At 57.4% G+C, this 25,064-nt stretch overlaps 1 protein-coding gene across 1 annotated transcript in view; it reads left to right on the top strand.

Annotated features, from left to right (window-relative positions):
- Positions 1-23,050: 23,050 nt before the first annotated feature.
- LOC137458491 (acid-sensing ion channel 2-like) overlaps positions 23,051-25,064 on the top strand; it is a 137,125-nt gene continuing 135,111 nt past the window's right edge. The window contains 1 exon segment of the mRNA XM_068169972.1: positions 23,051-23,565. Within this exon segment, the coding sequence (XP_068026073.1) occupies positions 23,083-23,565 (483 nt within the window). The 5' untranslated portion in view covers positions 23,051-23,082.

Below are 25,064 nucleotides of genomic sequence, written 5' to 3'. Positions count from 1 at the left end.
CCTCATCCCTGCACCTCATCCCTGCACCACATCCCTGCACCGCATCCCTGCACCTCATCCCTGCACCTCATCCCTGCACCACATCCCTGCACCTCATCCCTGCACCTCATCCCTGCACTAGATCCCTGTGCTGCATCCCTGCACCTCATCCCTGCACCTCATCCCTGCACCACATCCCTGCACCTCATCCCTGCACCACATCCCTGCACTAGATCCCTGTGCTGCATCCCTGCACCTCATCCCTGCACCTCATCCCTGCACCACATCCCTGCACTAGATCCCTGTGCTGCATCCCTGCACCTCATCCCTGCACCTCATCCCTGCACCACATCCCTGCACCACATCCCTGCACTGGATCCCTGCGCTGCATCCCTGCCCAGCATCCCTGCACCTCATCCCTGCGCTGCATCCCTGCCCTGCATCCCTATGCCTCATCCCTCCGCCGCATCCCTGTCTCCTTTATGAGCTGCTGCACTCCAAGTGCATGCAAAGCCTGCAGGAATGTGAGGACAGGCTGCCTGGCAGGGCTGCAGCTGGGCCCTTGGGCTCAGGGCAGGTTTCCCTCAGAACAGCAAACGGTGACTCCTCAGCTGTGCTGTAGAAGCTCTGTGCTCTGCCCAGGGCACACTGCTCCTCCAGCTCCTGAGACCACAGAATCCTCTGTCAGCAATTCTGTGGCCAGTAGGACCGGGGAAAGGACTGTCCCCTAGGACTGGGCACTGGTGAGGCCAGTGCTGGGCTCAGTTTTGGGCCCCTCACTCCAGGAAGGACACTGAGGCTGGAGCAGGTCCAGAGAAGGGCAACCAAGCAGGGGGAGGGTCTGGAGAACAGGGCTGGGGAGGAGCAGCTGAGGGAGCTGGGGGTGCTTAGTGGGGAGGTCCCAAAAGTTATCTGCTGGCATCCAGAGCAGAATCCAGCCCCAAGTGTTCCAAGTTTGGCCACAACAACCCCAGGCAGTGCTACAGGCTGGGGGCAGAGCAGCTGGAGAGCAGCCAGGCAGAAAGGGACCTGGGGGTAATGGTGGACAGCAGATGAACAGGAGCCAGCAGTGTGCCCAGGGGGACAAGAAGGCCAAGGGCATCCTGACTGCATCAGGAAGAGTGTGGCCAGCAGGAGCAGGGCAGTCCTTGTGCCCTGTGCTCAGCACTGCTGAGGCCACACCTGGAGTCCTGTGTCCAGTTCTGGGCTCCTGAGGTTAGGAAAGAGGTTGAGCTGCTGGAAGGTGTCCAGAGAAGGGCAAGAAAGCTGGGGAGGGGTCTGGAGCACAGCCCTGGGAGGAGAGGCTGAGGGAGCTGGGGTTGCTTAGCCTGCAGAAGAGGAGGCTCAGGGGAGACCTTCTTGCTCTCTGCAACTCCCTGCAGGGAGGTTGGAGCCAGGTGGGGGTTGGTCTCTTCTGCCAGGCAAGCAACACTAGAACAAGAGGACACAGTGTCAAGCTGTGCCAGGGGAGGTTTAGGCTGGAGGTGAGGAGAAAGTTCTTCCCAGCAAGAGAGATTGGCCACTGGGATGTGCTGCCCAGGGAGGTGGTGGAGTCCCCATCCCTGGAGGTGTTCAAAAGGGGATTGGATGTGGCACTTGGTGCCATGGTTTAGCTGATCAGATGGTGCTGGGTGAGAGGTTGGACTGGATGATCTCTGAGGTCTTTTCCAACCTCATTGATGATTCTGTGACTCTCAGCTTCCCAGAGCTGGCTCTGTTGTGGGGTTTTTGCTTTGTTGAGGGTGGGTTTTTTCCCACATCAATGTCATTTCACAATTACATAACTGCAGAGAAGCATCTGAAAGCCCTGGGATTGGTGCTTCTATTTTATCAACCCTTTTCTCCATTAGCCTTCCCACACAACTGCTGTCACCCATTAGCCTGCCAGGGAAGCATTCCATGCAGCCTTCCTCTGTGGCAGCTCAGCAGGTACCACTTACCTGCCCCACCAGCCAGCCCCTCCTCATGGCCTTCCCCACGGCCCTGTGGATGCGCTCTGCCCACACCAAGGGCCCCTGGGGACAGCTCCTCAGCACCCACCCACGGCCAGATCACACAGAGAGGGTAAAATCCCCCAAACTCTCCTTCTGCAGAGGGTGAGAGGAGAGTTTGCAGTGACCTGGTGAGACCTGGGTCCAGTTCTGGGCTCTCCTGTTCAAGAGGGCAGGGAAATACTGGGGAGAGTCCAGTGGAGGGTCACAGAGATGCTGAGGGGTCTGCAACATCTGTGTGGTGAGGTAGGGCTGAGAGCCCTGGGGCTGATTAGCCTGGAGAAGAGCAGCCCCAGAGGGCATCTGGTCAGTGTCTATAAGTATGTGAAGGGTCACAGAGATGGTCTGCAACATCTGTGTGGTGAGGAAAGGCTGAGAGCCCTGGGGCTGTTTAGCCTGGAGAAGAGCAGCCCCAGAGGGCATCTGGTCACTGTCCATAAGTATGTGGAGGGTCACAGAGATGCTGAGGGGTCTGCAACATCTCTCTGCTGAGGAAGGGCTGAGAGCCCTGGGGCTGTTTAGCCTGGAGAAGAGCAGCCCCAGAGGGCATCCTGGTCAGTGTCTATAAGTATTTGGAGGGTCACAGAGATGGTCTGCAACATCTCTCTGCTGAGGAAGGGCTGAGAGCCCTGGGGCTGTTTAGCCTGGAGAAGAGCAGCCCCAGAGGGGGTCTGGTCAGTGTCTATAAGCATTTGGAGGGTCACAGAGGTGCTGAGGGGTCTGCAACATCTCTCTGCTGAGGAAGGGTTGTGAGCCCTGGGGCTGTTTAGCCTGGAGAAGAGCAGCCCCAGAGGGCATCTGGTCAGTGTCTATAAGCATTTGGAGGGTCACAGAGATGCTGAGGGGTCTGCAACATCTGTGTGGTGAGGAAAGGCTGAGAGCCCTGGGACTGTTTAGCCTGGAGAAGAGCAGCCCCAGAGGGCAATTGTCAGTGTCTGTAAGTATTTGGAGGGTCACAGAGATGCTGAGGGGTCTGCAACATCTCCCTGCTGAGGTAGGGCTGTGAGCCCTGGGGCTGTTTAGCCTGGAGAAGAGCAGCCCCAGAGGGCAATTGTCAGTGTCCATAAGTATTTGGAGGGTAACAGAGGTGCTGAGGGGCCTACAACATCTCTCTGCTGAGGTAGGGCTGTGAGCCCTGGGGCTGTTTAGCCTGGAGAAGAGCAGCCCCAGAGGGAGTCTGGTCAGTGTCTATAAGTATGTGAAGGGTCACAGAGATGGTCTGCAACATCTGTGTGGTGAGGAAAGGCTGAGAGCCCTGGGACTGTTTAGCCTGGAGAAGAGCAGCCCCAGAGGGCATCTGGTCTGTGTCCATAAGTATTTGGGGGTGGGTGTCACGAAGCAGGGGCCAGGCTCTTTTCAGTGGTGTCCTGGGGTAGGACAAGGGGCAATGGGCACAAACTGGAGCACAGGAAGTTTCCACCTCAACATGAGGAGAGAGCTCTTTGCTGTGAGGGTGCTGGAGGCCTGGAGCAGGCTGCCCAGAGAGGTTGTGGAGCCTCCTTCTCTGGAGCCTTTCAAAACCCCTCTGGATGTGTTCCTGTGTCACCTGCCCTGGGTACCCCTGTTCTGGGAAGGGATTTGGACTGGATGATCTCCAGAGGTCCCTTCCAACCCCTCCCATGCTGTGATTCTGTGATTCTACAGGTGGGAATTGCCCTGAGGAGCCTGTGCTGCAATATCCCTTTGAGTTTGAAAGGATTTGGAGCAGCTTGGGGGCTGTCAAAAGTTTTCCTCTGCAGTTCTTTTTGAGAGGGATCCAGGATTGCTTTTGACAGAGAGAGAGACTCTTTTCCTTCTGCAGAAAGGGTTGGGTTCCCTTGGGGATTATCATTTGAAGTCTCCCCAAGACTTGCAAGGAGCTGCTGTCACCCCAGGGGCCTCCATGTGCCTTTGCTCTGCTGTGCTGCAGGGTGAGCAGGCTGGGAGCAGAGTTAGGTCACAGCCTCACAGGCTCACAGAACGTTAGGGGTTGGAAGAGACCCCTGGAGAGCTTCCAGTCCAACCCCCTGCCAGAGCAGGAGCACAGGATCCAGCCCAGGTCCCACAGGAACACATCCAGACAGGGCTGGGAAGGCTCCAGAGCAGGAGACTCCACAACCTCTCTGGGCAGCCTGCTCCAGGCCTCTGGGAGCCTCACAGTGCAGAAGTTCCTCCTCAGGTTGAGCTGCAACCTCCTGTGCTGCAGTTTCCATCCATTGCCCCTTGGCCTATCCCAGGGCACAGTGAGCAGAGCCTGGCCCTGTCCCCTCCCTCCTGCCCCCCAGCCCTCAGATATTGATAGCCATTGATCAGATCCCTCTCAGCCTTCTCCTCTGCAGACTGAACAGCCCCAGGGCTCTCAGCCTCTCCCCCCCAGGCAGTGCTGCAGTCCCTCCAGCATCCTGGTAGCCCTCCCTTGGACTCTCTCCAGCAGATCCCTGTCCCTCCTGAGCTGGGCAGCCCACAGCTGGATGCAATATTCCAGGGGAGGTCTCAGCAGGGCAGAGCAGAGAGGGAGGAGAACCTCCCTGGCTCTGCTGGCCACACTCCTCTGAGTGCAGCCCAGGACTGTCCCATGCAGAACTTGCAGCCCACCAGCACTCCCAGCTCCTTCTCCACTGGGCTGCTTGAAGCTGGATCTGCTGGAGCCTTGCCCTGGTGTGCAGCCCTTCCCAAACAGCAGCCTGAGCCCCTGCCCCTCTCTCCTGTCCTCCAGGAGGGACACAAGCCCTTCCCAAACAGCAGCCTGAGCCCCTGCCCCTCTCTCCTGTCCTCCAGACGGGACACAAGCCCTTCCCAAACAGCAGCCTGAGCCCCTGCCCCTCTCTCCTGTCCTCCAGGAGGGACACAAGCCCTTCCCAAACAGCAGCCTGAGCCCCTGCCCCTCTCTCCTGTCCTCCAGGAGGGACACAAGCCCTTCCCAAACATCAGCCTGAGCCCCTGCCCCTCTCTCCTGTCCTCCAGACGGGACACAAGCCCTTCCCAAACAGCAGCCTGAGCCCCTGCCCCTCTCTCCTGTCCTCCAGACGGGACACAAGCCCTTCCCAAACATCAGCCTGAGCCCCTGCCCCTCTCTCCTGTCCTCCAGGAGGGACACAAGCCCTTCCCAAACAGCAGCCTGAGCTCCTGCCCCTCTCTCCTGTCCTTCAGACGGGACACAAGCCCTTCCCAAACAGCAGCCTGAGCCCCTGCCCCTCTCTCCTGTCCTTCAGACGGGACACAAGCCCTTCCCAAACAGCAGCCTGAGCCCCTGCCCCTCTCTCCTGTCCTCCAGGCATCTGTCCCCAGGTCACTGGTGCTGCTGTGGCTCTTTGATGCCTGCTCCCTGTGCATCTGTCCCCAGGCCACTGCAGCTGCCTTGGCTCTCTGATGCCTGCTCCCTGTGCAGAGCAAATTGCTCACACAGGGAGGAAAGAGAACAAAAACCCTCGAGGAGAATTCTGGCAGCTGCAAATTCTCCTGCAGCTCTTTTTGTGCCACAAACCATTCCCAGCAGCTAATACCTTTGGGGGTGGGGGTGGGGAGGGGAGGTTTCAGTGGCAGCTCTCGGGTCAAACCCCGGCAGTGGGACTGCTCCAAAGCTGCTTAATCCTTTAAAACCCCAAAGCCTCTGCGGGGAGAGCCCAGCCTTGGCCCAGCAAGTGAGGCATTTGCTTTGCAGCAGATGAGCTTCAAGCAGCCAACACAGCAGCCTCTGCACATGGCCACGGGGCTGGAGGTTGAAAGGATGATGTGGGCTTCGTGCTGGAGGTGAGCAGCTCTGATCCCTGCCAGGCTGTGCTCACATTCCAGTGTTTGAAGTGTGGCTTTTTCCTGCTTCCCTCCCTGCTGCTCTAAAGAGCAGGGCTGGGGCAGCCTTTCCCCCCCCCCCCCCCCCCCCCCCCCCCTTTGGTTTGGCTGGTAGTTGAAATAACAGCAACAGGTTGAAGAGGAGAAAGGGCCATTTCCCACCTGGCTCCCAGAAGAGCCTTCAAACACCAGGGAAAGACAAAGAATAAACATTAACTGCAGGAATTGCTCCCTTAACTTGATTTAGAGGCAACACTCCCTGGGAGGGATATAAGTTTCAGTCCCTTGCAGCATTTAAACACAGAGCAGCTGTCCTCAGCCTTTCCCAGGTCCAGTAAATTTAAGGGGAGAGGAAAGGGCTCAGCAGAGGCAGGGAGGGTGGAATGAAGGCAGCAGATGGATTGTCTCTCCAGACAGAGGAGGTGGCATGAAATATTCACCAGGATTCCTCCTGGCCCTGGAGTCACTGCAGGGGCTGGTGTTGCAGAGGGACCTCGACAGACTGGACAGATGGGCAGAGGCCAACAGGATGGCATTCAACAAGTCCAAGTGCCAGGGGCTGCACTTTGGCTACGGCAATCCCAGGCAGAGCTACAGGCTGGGGTCGGAGTGGCTGAGAGCTCCCAAACAGAGAGGGAGCTGGGGGTGCTGATCGACAGCCACCTGAATATGAGCCAGCAGTGTGCCCAGGGGGCCAAGAGGGCCAATGGCATCCTGGCCTGCATTAGGAATAGTGTGGCCAGCAGGAGCAGGGAGGTCATTGTGCCCCTGTACTCTGCTTTGGTTAGCCTGCACCTTGAGTCCTGTGTCCAGTTCTGGGCCCCTCAGTTTAAGAAGGACATTGAAACACTTGAAGGTGTCCAGAGAAGGGCAACAAGGCTGGGGAGAGGCCTTGAGCACAGCCCTGTGAGGAGAGGCTGAGGGAGCTGGGATTGTTTAGCCTGGAGAAGAGGAGGCTCAGGGGTGACCTCATTGCCCTCTACAACTACCTGAAGGGTGGTTGTAGCCAGGTGGGGGTTGGCCTCTTCTCCCAGGCAAGCAGCAGCAGAACAAGAGAACACAGTCTCAAGCTGTGCCAGGGGAGGTTTAGACTCGAGGTGAGGAGGAAGTTCTTCACCGAGCGAGTCGTTCGTCACTGGGATGTGCTGCCCAGGGAGGTGGTGGAGTCATCGACCCTGGAGGCGTTCAAGAGGGGATTGGACGTGGCACTTGGTGCCATGGTCTAGTCATGGGGTCTGTGTTGATAGGTTGGACTCGATGACCCTCGAGGTCCTTTCCAACCTCAGTTATACTGTGAGACTGTGATACAAATCACAGAACCCTGGAAGTGAAGAACCATGGAGTTGTTTGGGTTGGAAAAGCCCTCTGGGATCACCCAGCCCAACCACCAACCCAGCTGCACCCTGGGCACTAAGCCATGGCTCCAAATGCCATGGCCACACCTTTCTTGAGCACCTCCAGGGATGGGGACTCCAGCCTGTCCCTGTGTCCAGCAGGAACCTCCAGGTTCCCATTTTCAGGTGCTGCCACTCCTGGCTTTTGAGGCTGCATGAGGTCCAGGAGAGCCTCCAGAGCCTTGCTTACAAAGCATCCTGAATTATCCTTCCCACACTTCCCACTGCTGCTTCCCACCACCACTCCTGAAGGTTGTAGGTGAGGACTCATCCTCAAGGTTATGGTGCAGTCGTGGCCCTGGGAGAGTTATGCAGTGGTTGGAACTGAAAGCAGCTTGGCAGAGAGGGGTCTGGGGGTACTGGTCAACAGCTGACTGAACATAAGGCAGCAGTGTGCTCAGGTGGCCAAGAAGGCTACCAGCATCCTGGCCTGGATCAGCAATGCTGTGGGCAGCAGCAGGAAGGAAGTGATGGTGCCCCTGGACTGGGCACTGGTGAGGCCACATCTCAAAACTTGGGTTCAGTTTTAGACATTGAGAGGCTGGAGCAGGTCCAGAGAAGGGCAATAAAGCTGGGGAAGGGTCTGGAGAAGAGGGCTGGGGAGGAGCAGCTGAGGGAGCTGGGGGTGTTCAGTCTGGAGAAGAGGAGGCTGAGGGAGACCTCATTGCTCTCTCCAGCTCCCTGAGAGGAGGCTGCAGTGAGGGGGAGGTTGGGCTCTTCTCTCTAGTCTCAGGTGACAGAACAAAAGGAAATGCCCTGAAAATGTCCCAGGGGAGCTTGAGGTTGGAGACTAGGAATAATTCCTTGGCTGGAAGAGTGCTCAGGGATTGGCACAGCCTGCCTGGGGAGGTGGTGGCATCCCCAGCCCTGGAGGTGTTCAAGGACTGTGTGGCCATGGCACTTGGGGCCATGGTTTGGTGGTGTAGGGCTGATGGTTGGGCTGGGTGAGCAGCTGAGGGAGCTGGGGGTGTTCAGTCTGGAGAAGAGGAGGCTGAAGGGAGACCTCATTGCTCTCTGCAGCTCCCTGAGAGGAGGCTGCAGTGAGGTGGGGGTTGGGCTCTTTGGTCTCTTCTCCCTAGTTTCAGGTGATAGAATGAGAGGAAATGGCCTCAGGTTGTACCAGGGGAGAGGGAGGTTGGAGATGAAGAAAAAATTCTTCACTGAAAGGGTTCTTCAAGGCTTGGCCCAGGCTGCCCCAGCCCAGTGGTGGAGTCCCCATCCCTGGAGGCGTTTCAGAGATGTTTGGATGAGGAGCTTATGGACATGGCCTAACAGCTGTGTACAGGGGGAGGTTAGGTTCTGCTTGGACCTGATGACCTCAAGGTCTTTTCCAACCAGGCCATTCTGTGATTCTATGACCCTGAAGGCTCTGTTCCAGCTTCTATCATCCCCACAGAGATCAGCTCACACAGCCTGGGACCAAAGCACTGAGGTTACACAGAGAGAAAGAGTAAAGCCAGAGTTAGGAGTAAAGCTTACAGGGGGGATTGCTTTTTGTTTGCTGGTTGGGTTTGTTCTCTTCCCTTTGCCTGTGTTCTGTGTTGATTAAGGCAGGAGATCTCCTGTGGCAGTGCACAGGGAGCTCTGGAGCGTGGTTAACCAACCCGAGGGAGCGGCGACAGCGCCGGCCCTGCTCCCGCGCCACGCGGCCCGGCAGGAGCCGAGGCAGGAGCTGAAAGGGCAGGAGCTCACCCAACAGAAGGCCAGGCAAACCTCAGCCCTTGGGATGCAGAGGGAAATGAAGGCACACACAAATGAAAAAGACAAAAAGAAAAGGAAGGAGAACACAAACCCCACCCACACGCCCCCCCCACCCCCCAGCTGCAGCAGCGCTCCAGCGAGAGCCGGCCCAGGGCTGCGAGGGTCAGGCTTGCTCACCAGAAGAGGAGCTACTATGCCACTTTCTTTTTTGTCCCCCTGAAGGTGGAACCATTTCTCCAGCCTCTGGCCATCTCTCCTGCACCCCCTCCTTTCCCTGCAGTCTTGCAAGGGCTCTTCTTTAGCATCACAGATTGGGTCGGGTTGGAAGGGACCTTCAAGACCGTCCGGTTCCAAGCCCCCTGCCACGGGCAGGGACACAGAGTCACACAGAGAATCACAGAATGCCCAAGGCTGGAAGAGACCTCAAAGATCACCAAGTCCAACCTGGCACCACAGACCTCAGGACTAAACCATGGCACCAAGTGCCACATCCAGTCCCCTCTTCAACACCTCCAGGGATGGTGACTCCACCACCTCCCTGGGCAGCACATCCCAATGTCTAACAACTCTCTCAGTGAAGAACTTTCTCCTCACCTCCAGCCTAAACCTCCCTTGGCACAGCTTGAGACTGTGTCCTCTTGTTCTGCTGCTGCTTGCCTGGCAGAAGAGACCAACCCCCACCTGGCTGCAACCTCCCTGCAGGGAGTTGCAGAGAGCAAGAAGGTCTCCCCTCAGCCTCCTCTTCTCCAGGCTAAGCAACCCCAGCTCCCTCAGCCTCTCCTCCCAGGGCTGTGCTCCAGACCCCTCCCCAGCTTTCTTGCCCTTCTCTGGACACCTTCCAGCAGCTCAACCTCTTTCCTAACCTGAGGAGCCCAGCACTGGACACAGGACTCCAGGTGTGGCCTCAGCAGTGCTGAGCACAGGGCACAAGGACTTCCCTGCTCCTGCTGGCCACACTCTTCCTGCTGCAGGCCAGGATGCCCTTGGCCTTCTTGGCCCCCTGGGCACACTGCTGGCTCATGTCCCACTAGACCAAAAAGCCTCTAAGCCTCCTCCAGTGTGGTCTTAAACAGGGATGAGACATCCACAGCTCCTCTGGGCAACCTCTTCTGGTGTCTCACCACCCTCATAGGAAAGATTGGTTTGGGTTGGAAGGGATATCTGGAGGTCATCTAATGCAACCCTCCCCTGTCCCATCCAGAGAACCATAGAATTAATTTGGCTGGACCAGCCCTCTGGGTTGGGCTGGATGATCTTTGAGGCCTTTTCCAAGCTTACTGATTCTCTGATTCTATGATAAGTTCCTAGAGTCCAACCATCAACCCAGCACCACCAAACCATGTCCCCAAGTGCCATGGCCACAGGTTTCTTGAACACCTAAAGGTGTTGTATTCTCTTTCCTCATGCCTGTGCTTTGTGGTGGGCTGGAGGGGGGCAGGGTAACAGCAGCAGGGTCAGTTAATGTGGAAGAGGTGCATCCAAACTGCAAGTGTCAGGTACCAGGCACCACCTTTGTCTGTGTCTCTGCATTTTCTGACAGGCCCCCAGACAGACCAGAGAACCACAGAATGCACTGGGTTGGAAGGGACCCTCAAAGGTTCATCTTGTTCAACCCCCTTGGGGGCAGCAGGGACACTTCCAACCAGAACAGGCTGCTGAGGAACCCACCCAAGTCTGACCTTGAATGCCTCCAGGGATGGAGCCTCCACCACATCCCCGTGCAGCCTGTTCCAGTGTCTCACCACCTTCATGGGGGAGAACTTCCTCCTGATGTCCAACCTAACTCTGCCCTGCTCCAGTTTCAAACCATTGCTCCACATCCTATCCCCACAGCCCCTTCTGGACAGTCCCTCCCCAGCCTTCCTCTAGGTCCCCTTCAGATAGTGAAATGCAGCTCTAAGGTCGCCCTGGAGCCTTCTCTTCTCCAGGCTGAACAGCCCCAACTCTTTCAGCCTGTCTTTGTAGCATTGGGATAGGATAGGATTAGGATAGGATAGGATAGGATAGGATAGGATAGGATAGGATAGGATAGGATAGGATAGAATAGGATAGGATAGGGTGGTATAGGATAGGATAGGATAGGATAGGATAGGATAGGATAGGATAGGATAGGATAGGATAGGATAGAATAGGATAGGATAGGGTGGGATAGGATAGGATGGGATAGGATAGGATAGGATAGGATAGGATAGGATAGGATAGGATAGGATAGGATAGGATAGGATAGGATAGAATGGGATAGGATGGGATGGGATAGGATAGGATAGGATAGGATAGGATAGGATAGGATAGGATAGGGTGGGATAGGATAGGATGGGATAGGATAGGATAGGATAGGGTGGGATAGGATAGGATGGGATAGGATAGGATGGGATAGGATAGGATAGGATAGGATAGGATAGGATAGGATAGGATAGGATAGGATAGGATAGGATAGGATAGGATAGAATGGGATAGGATGGGATGGGATAGGATAGGATAGGATAGGATAGGATAGGATAGGATAGGATAGGATAGGATAGGATAGGATAGGATAGGATAGGATAGGATAGGATAGGATTAACCAGGTTGGGAAAGACCTTCAAGATCTCCAAGTCCAACCTCTCACCCAGCACCATCTGATCAACTCAACCATGGCACCAAGTGCCTCATCCTAAACACCTCCAGGGATGGGGACTCCACCACCTCCCTGGGCAGCACATCCCAGTGGCCAATCTCTCTTGCTGGGAATGTGCTCCAGCTCTCTGACCCTCCCTATGGCCTCCTCTGGCCCCACTCCAAGAGTGATCTGCTGCAGCTCTCATGGTGCTCTCTGACCCTCTCCTGCCCAGCCACAACCACACAATGCTTCACTGTGGCCATGTTCCCACTTTGCAGCTGGCCAGATTTTGAGGCTTCCCAGTGATCAAGGCTTTCATCAGCTCAGGGAGGTGGCCAGAGAGCCACCAAAAGGAGTGGAGAGCCCTGGTGGGTGGTGCCTGTGTCCTGTGGTCCTTTGTGACCAGGGGAGCAGCGGGGAGAAGATCCTCGATGGCAGATGTGGAGTGCAGCAGAGAAGGAGCTGACTGACACTAAGAGGCTGGGAGAACTTTGCTTCTCCAGTTTTACTGAGAAGAATTCTGGTTAAAATTAGTTCTTCAGCAATCCAGAGGTGTTTTCAGCTGCTTCACTCCCTCTCCTCTTCCCTTCAGCGGTGAAATGGAAAACAGGGGAGAAGAAGAGGAAGAAAAAAAAAGCTAACTGGGAGGATGCCAGCTGGGGAGCTTAAAATAGATGGAAATTATTCCTCTTTTCTACCTGCAGAAGGAAAACATGTGTAGATGTGCCCCTCAGTTTAAGAAGGACTTTGAGAGACTTGAAGGTGTCCAGAGAAGGGCAAGAAAGCTGGGGAGGGGTCTGGAGCACAGCCCTGGGAGGAGAGGCTGAGGGAGCTGGGGTTGCTTAGCCTGGAGAAGAGGAGGCTCAGGGGAGACCTTCTTGCTCTCTGCAACTCCCTGCAGGGAGGCTGGAGCCAGGTGGGGGTTGGGCTCTTCTGCCAGGCAAGCAGCACTAGAACAAGAGGACACAGTGTCAAGCTGTGCCAGGGGAGGTTTAGGCTGGAGGTGAGGAGAAAGTTCTTCCCAGCAAGAGAGATTGCCCAGGGACAGGACAAAGGGCAACAGAGAGCAATTTGAACATAGGAAGTTACAGCTGAACATGAGGAGAAACTTCACCTTGAGGCTGCTGGAGCCCTGGAGCAGGCTGCCCAGAGAGGTGCTGGAGTCTCCTCTGCAGTCATTCCAAACCCACCTGGACACCATCCTGTGCAACCTGGGTCAGGTTCAGGCTGGAGGTGAGGAAGAAATTCTTCCCAGCAAGAGAGATTGGCCATTGGGATGTGCTGCCCAGGGAGGTGGTGGAGTCCCCATCCCTGGAGGTGTTTAGGAAGAGCCTGGCTGAGGCACTTGGTGCCATGGTTGAGTTGATCAGATGGTGCTGGGTGAGAGGTTGGACTGGATGATCTCTGAGTTCTTTTCCAACTTGATTAATTCTTCTAGACAGTCACTGCCCTGCTCCTGCTGCCCACACTGCTGCCACTCCAGGGCAGGATGCTGGGGGAATTCTCAGCAGCCTCCTGCATAACCCTAGGAAAAAAGAAAACCAAACCTCTTTATTTGCTTTTCACACACAGGCAAGGCCCAGAAGCAATCCCCCAAGGAGCAGCAGCATCTTGGCTCTCTGGGGCGTTTGTTTGATCTCTCTTCAGTTGTGTTCTTCCCCCTCCAGCCCTTACACAGAGGCAAGGCAAATGAGATATGAAAAGTGTCCCTGGTGCTGGCTCTGAAAGCAGAGCTGTAAAACACAAACCATTTATTCCTTTCACTTCAGCACTGCTGCAGGAATGGATGCAGCAGAAGAAGGAACACTGACAAAGTTATTTGTGTGCCTTCAGTGCTTGGCCATGGATCAAGCAGCTCACCTCCCTCCATCCAAACACCACCACGCACTGCCCCCCAGTCACTGCAGGCCCTGTGACAGATGGAGAGCAGAGCTGCACCTAGGAGGGCTCTGCTCAGAGAATCCTCAATGAACTCAGAGAGATTCAAAGCTTGGAAGCTTCATAATTGACTTGCAAAGGATGGAAAACAACTCTGTGGTTGGTCAGGAAATTCTGGGCTCTGGGTGCTTGTCCTCACCTCTTCCATCACATTCCAAGACAGAGGTCAAAAACCACCTTAGGACTAGAAGCCCTCTGAGGAGAGGCTGAGGGAGCTGGGGTTGCTTAGCCTGCAGAAGAGGAGGGTCAGGGGAGACCTTCTTGCTCTCTCCAACTCCCTGAAGAGAGGTGGGGGTTGGTCTCTACTCCCAGCCAAGCAGCAGCAGAACAAGAGGACACAGTCTCAAGCTGCACCAGGGGAGGTTTAGGCTGGAGGTGAGGAGAAAGTTCTTCCCAGCAAGAGAGATTGGCCATGGGAATGTGCTGCCCAGGGAGGTGGTGGAGTCCCCATCCCTGGAGGTGTTCAAGAGGGGATTGGATGTGGCACTTGGAGCCATGGTTTAGTTGTCAGGAGGTGCTGGGCATTGGGTAATAGGTTGGACTTGATGATCTCTGATGTCTTTTCCAACCTGGTGCCACTGGAAGTGTTGGTGCAGGAAGCAAAGGCTGAGCCCTGCTGGGCACCACTCCATGGTGGGACAGGTGTAAAGCTGTTGGCTTTGCTGGGGCATGAAGGACCTGGGAATGCTGGAGCACAGCAGGCTCCCCATGAGCCAGCAATGAAGGCAAATGGTCTCCCAGCCTTCATCCAGAAGAGTGTGAGCATCAGGCCAAGGGGAGGTTCCACTGCCCCTCTACTCTGCCCTAGGGAGACCACATCTGGAGTGCTGGGTCCAGTTCTGGGCTCTCCAGTTCAGGAGAGACAGGAAGCTGCTGGAGGGAGTCCAGGGGAGGCTGCAAAGCTGCTGAGGGGCCTGGAGCAGCTCTGGGAGGAGCAAAGGCTGAGAGCCCTGGGGCTGAGAGCCTGCAGAAGAGTAGCCCCAGAGGGGAGCTGAGCAATGCTCAGCAGGAGCTGAAGGCTGGGGGGCAAGAGGCTGGGGCCAGACTCTGCTCAGTGGTGCCCAGGGACAGGACAAGAGGTAATGGGAAGAGACTGGCACCCATGAGGTTCCATCTGAGCAGGAGGAGAAACTTCTTTGGTGTGAGGCTCCCCATGAGCCAGCAATGTGCCCTCGTGGGCAAGAAGGCAAATGGCACAGTGGTGGTGGTGGTGGGGGGGGGGGGGTGGCAGCCATCCTGTAGGTTCCCCCAGAGCTGGGCTGGTCTCAGATTGAGCTGGGCTGGGTTTGGCAGGTGCTAGTGGATGGGAGGCAGCAGTAAAAGAGTGAAGCTGAGATGGCAGCTTCCATGGAAACCCTGATTTCCAAGTGGTTTGTGGCTTTCTCATAGCTTCAGCAGGGACTGGGGTGGGGTTGAAGTGGTTTAGGTAAGGCAGAGAATGATTGCAGAAGGAGTGGTGTCTGTGTTGGGACAGGAGTGTGCTGGTGCTGCTCTGACACACAGCAACCTGCTGGGCTGCAACATCAGATCTGTCCCACTGGGGTGTCCTGGTGGGTGCCTGAATCCTCGAACCCCAGCCTGGGGAGGCTTGGAAGGGTCCTCTGGAGCTCACCCAGTCCAACCCCCTGCTCCAGCAGGGCACCCACAGCAGCTTGCCCAGCAGCACAGTGCCCGGGGGGGTTGGACTCCCTCCAGAGGAGACTCCACAACCTCTCTGGGCAGCCTGCTCCAGGCCTCCAGCACCCTCACACCAAACAGCTTTCTCCTCCTGCTCAGATGGAACCTCATGGGTGCCACTTTGTGCCCCTTGCCCCTTGGCCTGCCCCTGGGCACCACTGAGCAGAGCCTGGCCCCAGCCTCTTGCCCCCCAGCCTTTAGCTCTTGCTGAGCATTGCTTCTGTGCAGGCAAAGGGATCCTTCTCCTGACCAACCTCCTGCCTGGGGCCAGCCACCCTTTTGGTGTCTGACCCTCTTCTCCTTGGCTTCTCCTGAGAGCTAAAATCAAGCCTGTCCATTTTTTTTCAGGGTCTTTTGCAGCACAGTGGAGATCAGAGTCCTGCTGCCTTTGATCCCAGCCCTGTAATCTCCCCTCCTGCTCTTAGGGAGTAAAGCTGCTCTAAACCAGATGATTTCCAGCTTTTGCAAAGCTGATCCCCGTCCTGGATGCACTCAGGAGGTTACTACCACCCCAGAACTCCTCATGGCACTGATCTGGGGATAGCTCTGCTGCCTACTAACCCATCAAGAACTGCCCTGCAGAGCTGGGGAGTGGATTAAAGGCCTGAATCTCTCTGGGATGCACTGACAGGATTGAGGGCATGCTGGAGAGCCAAGCCTCCTGGAATCCCCAGAAACTCAGACTGGTGTTGATGGACCTGAGCTTGGTTGACAGCCATCTGAATATGAGCCAGGAATGTGCTCACATGGCCAAGAAGGCCACCAGCAGCCTGGCCTGCAGCAGGAGTAGTGAGACCGGCAGGGGCAGGGAAGTGATGGTGCCCCTGGACTGGGCACTGGTGAGGCCACACCTCACATCCTGGGCTCAGTTTTGGGCACCTCACTCCAGGATGCACATTGAGGAACTGGAGCAGGTCCAGAGAAGGGCAACCAAGCTGGGGAAGGGTCTGGAGAGCAGGGCTGGGGAGGAGCAGCTGAGGGAGCTGGGAGTGTTGAGCCTGGAGAAGAGGAGGCTGAGGGAGACCTCATTGCTCTCTGCAGCCCCCTGAAAGGTGGCTGGAGCCAGGTGGGGGTTGGGCTCCTCGCCCTAGGATCAGGTGATAGGATGAAAGGAACTGGCCTGAAATTGTGCCAGGGGAGGCTGAGTTTGGAGATGAGGAACAATTTCTGTGCTGCAAGAGTGGTCAGGGATTGGCACAGGCTGCCCAGGGAGGTGGTGGAGTCCCCATGGCTGGAGGTGTTCAAGAAACCTGTGCCCATGGCACTTGGGGATGTGGTTTAGTGGCCATGGTGGTGTTGATGGTTTGATGGTCATGGTGGTGTTGATAGTTTCATGGCCATGGTGCTGTTGATGGTTCAATGGCCATGGTGCTATTGATGATTTAATGGTCATGGTGGTGTTGATGGTTTCATGGCCATGGTGGTGGTGATGGTTTAATGGCCATGGTGCTAGTGATGGTTCAATGGTCATGGTGGTGATGGTTTAATGGTCATGATGGTGTTGATAGTTCAGTGACCATGGTGGTGTTGATGGTTCAATGGCCATGGTGGTGTTTATGGTTTAATGGCCATGGTGGTGGTGATGGTTTCATGGCCATGGTGCTGTTGATGGTTCAGTGACCATGGTGGTGTTGATGGTTTCATGGTCATGGTGGTGGTGATGGTTTAATGGCCATGGTGGTGTTGATGGTTCAATGGTCATGGTAGTGTTGATGGTTTAATGGCCATGGTGGTGTTGATGGTTCAAATGTCATGATGGTGTTGATGGTTCAATGGTCATGGTGGTGTTGATGGTTTAATGGCCATGGTGGTGGTGATGGTTCAATGGTCATGGTGGTGGTGATGGTTTAATGGCCATGGTGGTGGTGATGGTTTAATGGTCATGGTGGTGGTGATGGTTTCATGGCCATGGTGCTGTTGATGGTTTCATGACCATGGTGGTGTTGATGTTTTTGTGGCCATGGGGGTGGTGATGGTTTCATGGCCATGGTGCTGGTGATGGTTTCATGGTCATGGTGGTGTTGAAGGTTTAATGGCCATGGTGGTGGTGATGGTTTAATGGCCATGGTGCTGTTGATGGTTTAATGGTCATAGTGGTGTTGATGGTTCAATGGTCATGGTGGTGTTGATGGTTTCATGGCCATGGTGGTGGTGATGGTTTCATGGCCATGGTGCTGTTGATGGTTCAGTGACCATGGTGGTGTTGATGGTTCAATAGTCATGGTGCTGTTGATGGTTCAGTGGCCATGGCAGTGTTGATGGTTCAATGGTCATGGTGGTATTGATGATTTAATGGTCATGGTGCTGTTGATGGTTCAATGGCCATGGTGGTGTTGATGTTTTCATGGCCATGGGGGTGGTGATGGTTTAATGGCCATGGGGGTGGTGATGGTTTCAAGGCCATGGTGGTGGTTTCATGGTCATGGTGCTGTTGATGGTTTCATGGCCATGGGGGTGGTGATGGTTTCATGGCCGTGGTGGTGGTGGTTTCATGGCCATGGTGCTGTTGATGGTTCAGTGGCCATGGGGGTGGTGCTGGTTTCATGGCCATGGGGGGTGGTGATGGTTTCATGGCCATGGTGGTGGTTTCATGGCCATGGTGGTGGTTTCATGGCCATGGTGCTGTTGATGGTCTCCTGGCCACGGTGGCGTTGGGCCAGCGGTTTGGCTCCATGCCCTTAGAGTCATTTCCAAGCCAAACAAGGCTGTGGTTCTATGATTGTGAGCAGCATCTCTGTGTCCTGGTGGGTGCAGGGCTCTGGCAGGCTGAGGTTTGGTGGGTTTTCAGCTTCCCAGTCACGCCTTGAGTCTGGAGGGCAAAGCATTTGGGGCTGAGCTTTCATTCCCTTCGCCCCAGTCTGGGATCAGTTCAAGAACAGCAACGAGAGGGTGCAGCAGGAACAAAGGTTGTGATTTACTTTGCAGGGCTTTTAAAGCTTTGATTTAATCCCTTCTTGTCTTAACCTGAGCTGATGCTTGAAGGGAGAAGGAAGTTTCCAAGGGCAGAGATGCCTTGGGGTGAGGAAAACTTGGGACTGTTGCTGTTTTCTGTTCCTTTCAGGGGCACACAGGTCACATCTTGGGGGGGGGGGGGGGGGGGGGGGGGAGGGGGGAAGGAGGATGGGAAGATCAACCCAAAATGCTCTCCTGGATTTCTCCTGTGGAGTTTTCTTTCCACCCAAACTCTGCTCTCCAACAGGAGCAGCAAACTCACTCTACCCACCCCCCACCCCCCATCCCCCCCACTTCCTCTACCCAGGGATCACTTAGGAGTGAGTTGTTGATTAATAAGCAATATTTATTGATTCTAGCTCTATTATTCTCTCCATGTATTAAGCTCAATAAGCTTTTGAGCTGCTCTGGCTGTGTAAAGAATTAATGAGGACTCTGCTGAAGCCAGTCCAGAGGGGGAGGGGGCAGGAAGCAGGAGCTGCTTGCTTGGATCACTGGGAAAATGGAAATGCTTTCCCCAGGGGCAGGGGGGTGGATGTGCAGGGCGAGGTGCAGACCTTCTGGTGATGCTTTCAATTGTATTACACAGAATCTCAGCATGGAGGGGGTGGGAAGGGACCTCTGGGGACCATCCAGTCCAACCCCACTCCTAAAGCAGGAGCACCTACAGCAGCTTGCCCAGGATCACAGTGGCCAAGAGAGGGATTGGAAACTCTCCACAACCTCTCTGGGCAGCCAGCTCCAGGCCTCCAGAGCCCTCATACCAAAGAAGTCTCTTCTGCTGTTCAGATGGAACCTCCTGGGTGCCAGTTTGTGCCCCTTGTCCCTTGGCCTGTCCCTGGGCACCACTGAGCAGAGTCTGGCCCCAGCTTCTTGCCTCCCACAGCTCCCTTAGCTCTTGCTGAGCATTGCTCAGCTCCCCTCTGGGGCTGCTCTTCTTGGCCTTCCAGTATCTGAAGGGGGCTACAAGAAGGCTGGGGAGGGTCTGCTCAGGCTCTCAGGCAGTGATAGGACTAGGGGGAATGGAATTAGGCTGGAGGTGGGGAGATTGAGGCTGGAGGGGAGGAGGAAGTTCTTCCCCATGAGAGTGGTGAAGCCCTGGAATGGGTTGTCCAGGGAGGTGGTTGAGGCCCCAGCCCAGGAGGTGTTTAAGGCCAGGCTGGCTGAGGCTGTGGCCAGGCTGATCTAGTGTGGGGTGTCCCTGCCCATGGCAGGGGGGTTGGGACTGGCTGATCCTTGTGGTCCCTTCCACCCCTGACTGATACTAGGATACTGTGATACTGTGATACTATGATACTGTGATACTATGATACTGTGACACTATGATACTGTGACACTATGATACTGTGACACTATTCTCCAGGCTCAACAGCCCCAGGGGCTCTCAACTTTTGCTCCCCTCAGAGATGCTCCAAGCCTTTGTCTTGTTGCTGAGAAGAGTCTGGCCCCATCCTCTTGACACCCAAGTTTTGTCTTCACAGTGGGGGAAGCTTTTCAAGCCCAGCTCAGGGCGAGGCTGCTCTTGACCATCCTCCTCCCATTCACCGAGGGCTGGGGGTTATCTAATTAAGACCAGCTACTCCCCCAGGCATCAAAGAGGGAATAGTTGAGCAGATCATTTGGAGTGGGTGCATTTCAGAGGGGGGGAAAAAAACCCAACCATGCAGCAGCTTTTCACACAAACCTGCTGTTCTTTGCTTTACAATCCCCCTTTGCCAAGCTACCCCCCCTCCTCCCCCCCCCCAGAATATTTCGTGTTCATGCTTTAGAGATGGGGAAGAGGTTGAAATGAAGCAAGAGGACAAAGTCCAAGGCGGTCCCGTGTTCCTCCAGCCGGCCACAACTCAAAGCCCTGGAGCCTCAAGGGAGCCTGGAGCTGTCCAGGATCGTCTTTGCTGCAAGGCAGTGATGAGGTTCGCCGGGGGAGGCAATGTTTGAGGCTGTTTATAGTCGGTCCCCGTTGATTTCCGTGGGTTTGTGGCAATATATCATGGGTGGAACAATCTCAGCGCGCCTGGTGGTGAAGCAGTTTGGAGGTTTATTATCCTGTGAGGGAGGCAAAGGGAAAAACTCCCACTGAGAGCAACAGGTGGGAGGAGGAAAGCTGAGCCCGGCTTTGAAAGCAGGCTGAGGCTTGGGTGGGAGCTGCTAGCTCCCATGTTACACAGCAGCGGAGTGACTTCGGGTCGCTTCCCTTCCAGGCTAAGGAGGGTGGTGGCCACCCCTGGGGGCTTGAGAAGGATCTGACACTGTGGGGCAGTGATGAAAAGGGGTAAAACTGCAGAGTGTGGACATGAGGGCTCTGTGACCAGGGATCACAGAATCCCACCATGATGAGGGATGGAAGGGACCTCTGAGGATCATCCAGTCCAACCCCCCTGCCAGAGCAGGGGCACCCCCAGCAGCTTGCCCAACAGCACAATGCCCAGGGGAGGTTGGAAGCTCTCCAGAGGGCCTCCTCGACCTCTCTGGGCAGCCTGCTCCAGGCCTCCAGCACCCTCACACCAAACAACTTTCTCCTCCTGCTCAGGTAGACCCTCCTGGGTGCCACTTTGTGCCCCCTGCCCCTTGGCCTGTCCATGGGCACCACTGAGCAGAGTCTGGCCCCAGCCTTTGCACCCACAGCTGCTTTAGCTCTTGCTGAGCATTGCTCAGATCCCCTCTGGGGCTTCTCTGTTCCAGGCTCAACAGCCCCAGGGGCTCTCAACCTTTGCTCCTCTCAGAGATGCTCCAAGCCCCTCCCCTGGACTGTCTCCAGTAGTTCCCTGTCTCTCCTGAACTGGGGAGCCCAGAACTCCAAACGTGGCCTCTCTAGGACAGAGTATGGGGGGGTGGGGGGCAGGGCAACCTCTGTCTCCCTGCTGGCCACACTCTGCTTCATGCATCCCCGGTGACCATTGCCCCTCTTGGCCATGAGGGCACATTGCTGGCTCATGATGAACTTGCTGTCCCCCAGCACTCCCAGGTCCTTCTGCTTGCAGCTCCTTCCCAGCCTGGCTGGGTCGAAGTTGTTTGATGTATTAAAGCCTATCCCCCATGGATGTGTGTGCATAACCCCCTGCTGCCACCGGCTCCAGCACAGGAGCCGCGGGCACAACCTCAGCATCCCTCCAACGTATTCTCCTCTGCTGCCCCAGGGTCTGGAGCGGGGTTCTGCGGACAGCTCCCCGCCAAGCTCGGGTTTGCTGCACGTTTGCAGCTCTTCCACAGTGAGAGAGGGAACTGTGAGAGAGGCTGGAGCCAAGCAGGCTGTGACTGCTCCATCTATTGGGTAAAAATGAAAAGCGGAGCGACAGGCACAGGGAAAATGAATTCGGAAGGCGGGGGGGAGGGGGGGGGAGGGGGGAGGGATGGATTCAGAGGGGATTCGGAGCCCTAACTGCCACTTACAGCTTAATTGGGGACAATTAGAGGAACGTTCCTCGGTACTCTGGAAATCAAGGTAGAAGGGAGCTGCTTTCCAGAGAGCAGAGCCCAGCGAAGCCCACCGGCTGCCAGTGTCTCTGGCCCCATCTTGTCGGGGCACTGAGGAAAAGGGACTGGGTTTGGTGTCCAGTGCGGGGCACAGCGAGCCCTGTCCCCAGAGGGCTCTCCAGGCATGGGCACGACCCAAGCAGATGGGCACAAAGGGGCCGAGCATGGGAGGATGCTCTGATGAGGGGGGGGGGGGAGGGTGTCCGCTGTGTTGGTATTTGTCTTCCATGGACGCAGAGGACCATGGAGCAGCTTTGCTGTGGAAAGCAAGAGGAAACCCCCCCAGCAGCAGCAGCACCAAACCTCTGTCATCCAGTTGCCCCACAAAACAAGCAGTACGCCGGGCAGGCTCCACACCTTGCCAGGGTTGCTCGGTGTCTCCGGGGTCATGTTTGCCCCCGGGGACGCTGAAAGGCAGAAAAACAAAGTCGGGCTGGAGGAGAGAAGGAGATGGAGGGAAAAGGAGGGAGAAGCAGGAAGGGAGAAGGCGGGAAGGAGAAGGAAAGAGAATGAATAAGCCGGGGGAGCTCCCCAAAGCCCGGCCAAGGCCGGTGGCGGCGGCAGTCCCAGCTGCTGCGAGCGGGGCCGCGCTTCCCCCGCTCTGCCGGGGGATAAATAGAAGCGGAGGGGGGGGGGAAGGGGGAGGGTTACGGTGCGATCGGGGCCGAGCATCCCTCCCTCCGCCTCCCGAGCGTGGCTGGCGCCGAGCGGCGGGGCTGGCACCTCGGGAAACCTTCGTCCCGCTCTTCCTCCTCCTCTTTCATCCTCCTATTCGTCTTCCTCGCCCGGCGGAGGGGCTTTCCCCGGGGAACCGGAGGGCAGCAGCATCCCGGGCGGGGCAGCATGAGAGGCGGCCGGGGCCGGTGGAGCGCGGCTCGGGGCTAAGCGGCTGTCCGGGGAAAGGGGCGGGGGGCGTCCCGCAGCTCTCGCCCCGCAGAGGGTCCCGGAGCTACCGCCGGGGCTCGGGAGGCGGCTGGTGTCGGGGAACACCGGAGGTGCCGGTGGTCCCGGGGCGGGGCGGGAGAAGCCCGCGGGGGAGCCCGGGGCGAGCCGAGCCCCTCTGCTCCCGCGGGCGGTGCCCGGTACCGGCAGCGGGGGGCGGACGGGGCGGGGTGGTGCTTGTGGAGGGGGGTGAAGAAGCGGCAGCGGCGGCAGCGCAGCATGTGAGCGGCGGGGCCGGGCGGGCGGGAGGCTCGGCCGGTGTCTGCGGGCAGGGCCGCCCCGCTGCCCCCCGCGGGGTGCGGAGAGAAGGCGGTAGCGGCGGCGGCGGCGGCGGCGGCGGCGGCAGCAGCGGGGCCCGGCATGCCGCGCTGCCGGAACTGCTGCCCGGCGGAGAGCTCGGTGCCGGCGCGGCGGGCTGCCCACGGAGGCTCCCCCCGCCGCTCGGGGCCGCTGCCGGCCGCGGCGCGGGGAGCGGGGAGGCTGGCGGGGCCCGGCATGGCGCGGCGCTGCTCCTCGCACTGATCCCGGGGCGGCGGCGGTGGCAGCGGTGGTGGCAGCGGTGGCGGCGGTGGCGGTGGTGGCGGCGGCGGCGGGGAGCGCCGATGGCGCGGGGGGGGGGGGGCGCCGGTGGCCGCCGCTGCGCAGCCGGTTGCACGGTCTGCGGCACATGTGCTCGCGGCGGGCGGCGCTGCCGCGGAGAGCGCTCTGGGTCCTGGCCTTCTGCACGGCGCTGGGCTTGCTGCTCTCCTGGTCCTCCAACCGCCTGCTCCACTGGCTCTCCTTCCCCTCGCACACCCAGGTGCGCACCAAGTGGAGCCGCCAGCTGCCCTTCCCCGCCGTCACCCTCTGCAACAACAACCCCCTGCGCTTCCCCCGCCTCTCCAAGGGGGATCTTTACTACGCGGGGCACTGGTTGGGCTTGTTGCTGCCCAACCGGACCGCCCGCCCGCTGCTCACCGAGCTGCTGCGGGGTGACGAGGCGCGGCTCCGCTGGTTCGCCAAGCTGGCCGATTTTCGCCTCTTTTTACCCCCCCGGCACTACGAGGGGATCAGCGCTGACTTCATGGACCGCCTGGGCCATCAGCTGGAGGACATGCTGCTGTCCTGCAAGTACCGCGGCGAGCTCTGCGGGCCCCACAACTTCTCCGCGGTGAGTCAGCCCGGCTCTCCTCCTGGTTCCTTCCCGGTTCCCAGCCCTGAGCCCCGCCTGGTTCCCAGCCTAGATCCCCCCCCCCCCCCCCCCCCCCCAACCCAGCTCCCACCCTGGGCCATCCCCGCTTTTCATCCCGGTTCCCCCACGGTCCATCCCCCGCTTCCCATCCCGGTCCTCCCACTGGTTCCCATCCCAGTTCCTCTCCCGGTGCATCTCGGGTTCCTTCACGGTCCCCTCCGGACTCCTTGCCGCCGCCCCGCCAGCGCCAGCCCGGGCTCTCTCGATGCGTGTTCCTGCCAGGGTCGCAGTCGTGCCGCTCTTTGGGCAGTTCGGGGGCTGGGGTGCAGGGCACGACCCCCCTCAACTGCCGAGTTCTCGTCGCAGCCCCCTCGCAGGAGCTCTCCAGCAGAGCTCTGCCCACGAAAGTGTTTCCCTGAGCACTGCTATCTCCTCTGGACCAAAGCTAACGCTTTCTGCTCTCAGGGTAGCTCTGGCCACCAGCAGTGGGTGGTGAGGGACTGGCTGCCCTCTTAATTTTTAATAAAGAACAACAAACGGGAGGCTGCAGCCATCCCAGCTGCTGCTGGCACATTTCCCCTGTTGCTTCCAGCATAATTGCACCTCGCGTTTCTCCACTCTCAAAGTTTCCTCAGGTGAACTCTGCCTGAGGAGGCAGAAGCTGGGCTCCATCCCACTGGGACACCGGGGGCTGGCAGCTGGGGCGGGCAGCCTGGCCTCGGTTTGGAGCCTGCTCCAGCGAATTCCTGCCGGGTTTGCTGGGCTGCACCCAGCGCGGCTCTGTGTCTCTCTGTGTGTCGTGCGGCGTGAGCTGGTTTGCAAATGACGAGCTCTGCTCCGCGGAGCTGCTGCCTTCACCTTCCGAAAGCTCCCAGCTCCCTTCGGTGTGAGGGAGGCAGGGCTCTGCCCACCGACCCTGCCGAGGGATCGCCCTCCTCACCTTAGGGCACTGGTTTGCAGACCACCAAAGAGTTATCTCTGCTTGGGGAGGCTCCGGTGGGACTGGAGGGGTTTGTGGAGTTTCCTTCTCTGGAGGCTTTCAAACCCTGCCTGGACATTGTGATCCTGGACAACCTGCTCTGGATGACCCTGGTTTGTCAGGGAGGGTTGGGCTGGATGATCTCCAGAGGTCCCTTCACAACCCCCAGCACTCCACCATCCTGTGATTGAAGCTACAGCGTGGTGAGAGCCTGACTCGTAACAGCTCTAATTGAGAGCTGAAACCCAACTCTTTTGAGTCCCCCTCCCATACTTCATGGCTAGCAGCTGGATGTTTATTGTGCTGGAATATTCCTCTCTTCTAATCTCTGCAGATATCCAGGAGGGAGAGGTGTATGCTGTGATTAAACACTCTGTGAGGGCTGCTGGTGTCTGTGGGGAGAGATAACTAGTTTGAGCTGTTGCTGTTTCACACGCAGGAGAGGAGTTGAATTCCCTCTTCTGTGAGGGCTGCCTGAGATGCATACCTAAAATCAAAA

The sequence above is a fragment of the Melanerpes formicivorus genome, unplaced genomic scaffold (assembly GCF_026170545.1).
Source record: "Melanerpes formicivorus ecotype bairdi unplaced genomic scaffold, bMelFor1.0.p_v2 SCAF_253, whole genome shotgun sequence".
NCBI classification, from domain to species: domain Eukaryota; kingdom Metazoa; phylum Chordata; class Aves; order Piciformes; family Picidae; genus Melanerpes; species Melanerpes formicivorus.
The sequence above is the reverse complement of the archived record's forward strand: the minus strand, read 5'-3'. Positions and strand labels throughout refer to the sequence as shown.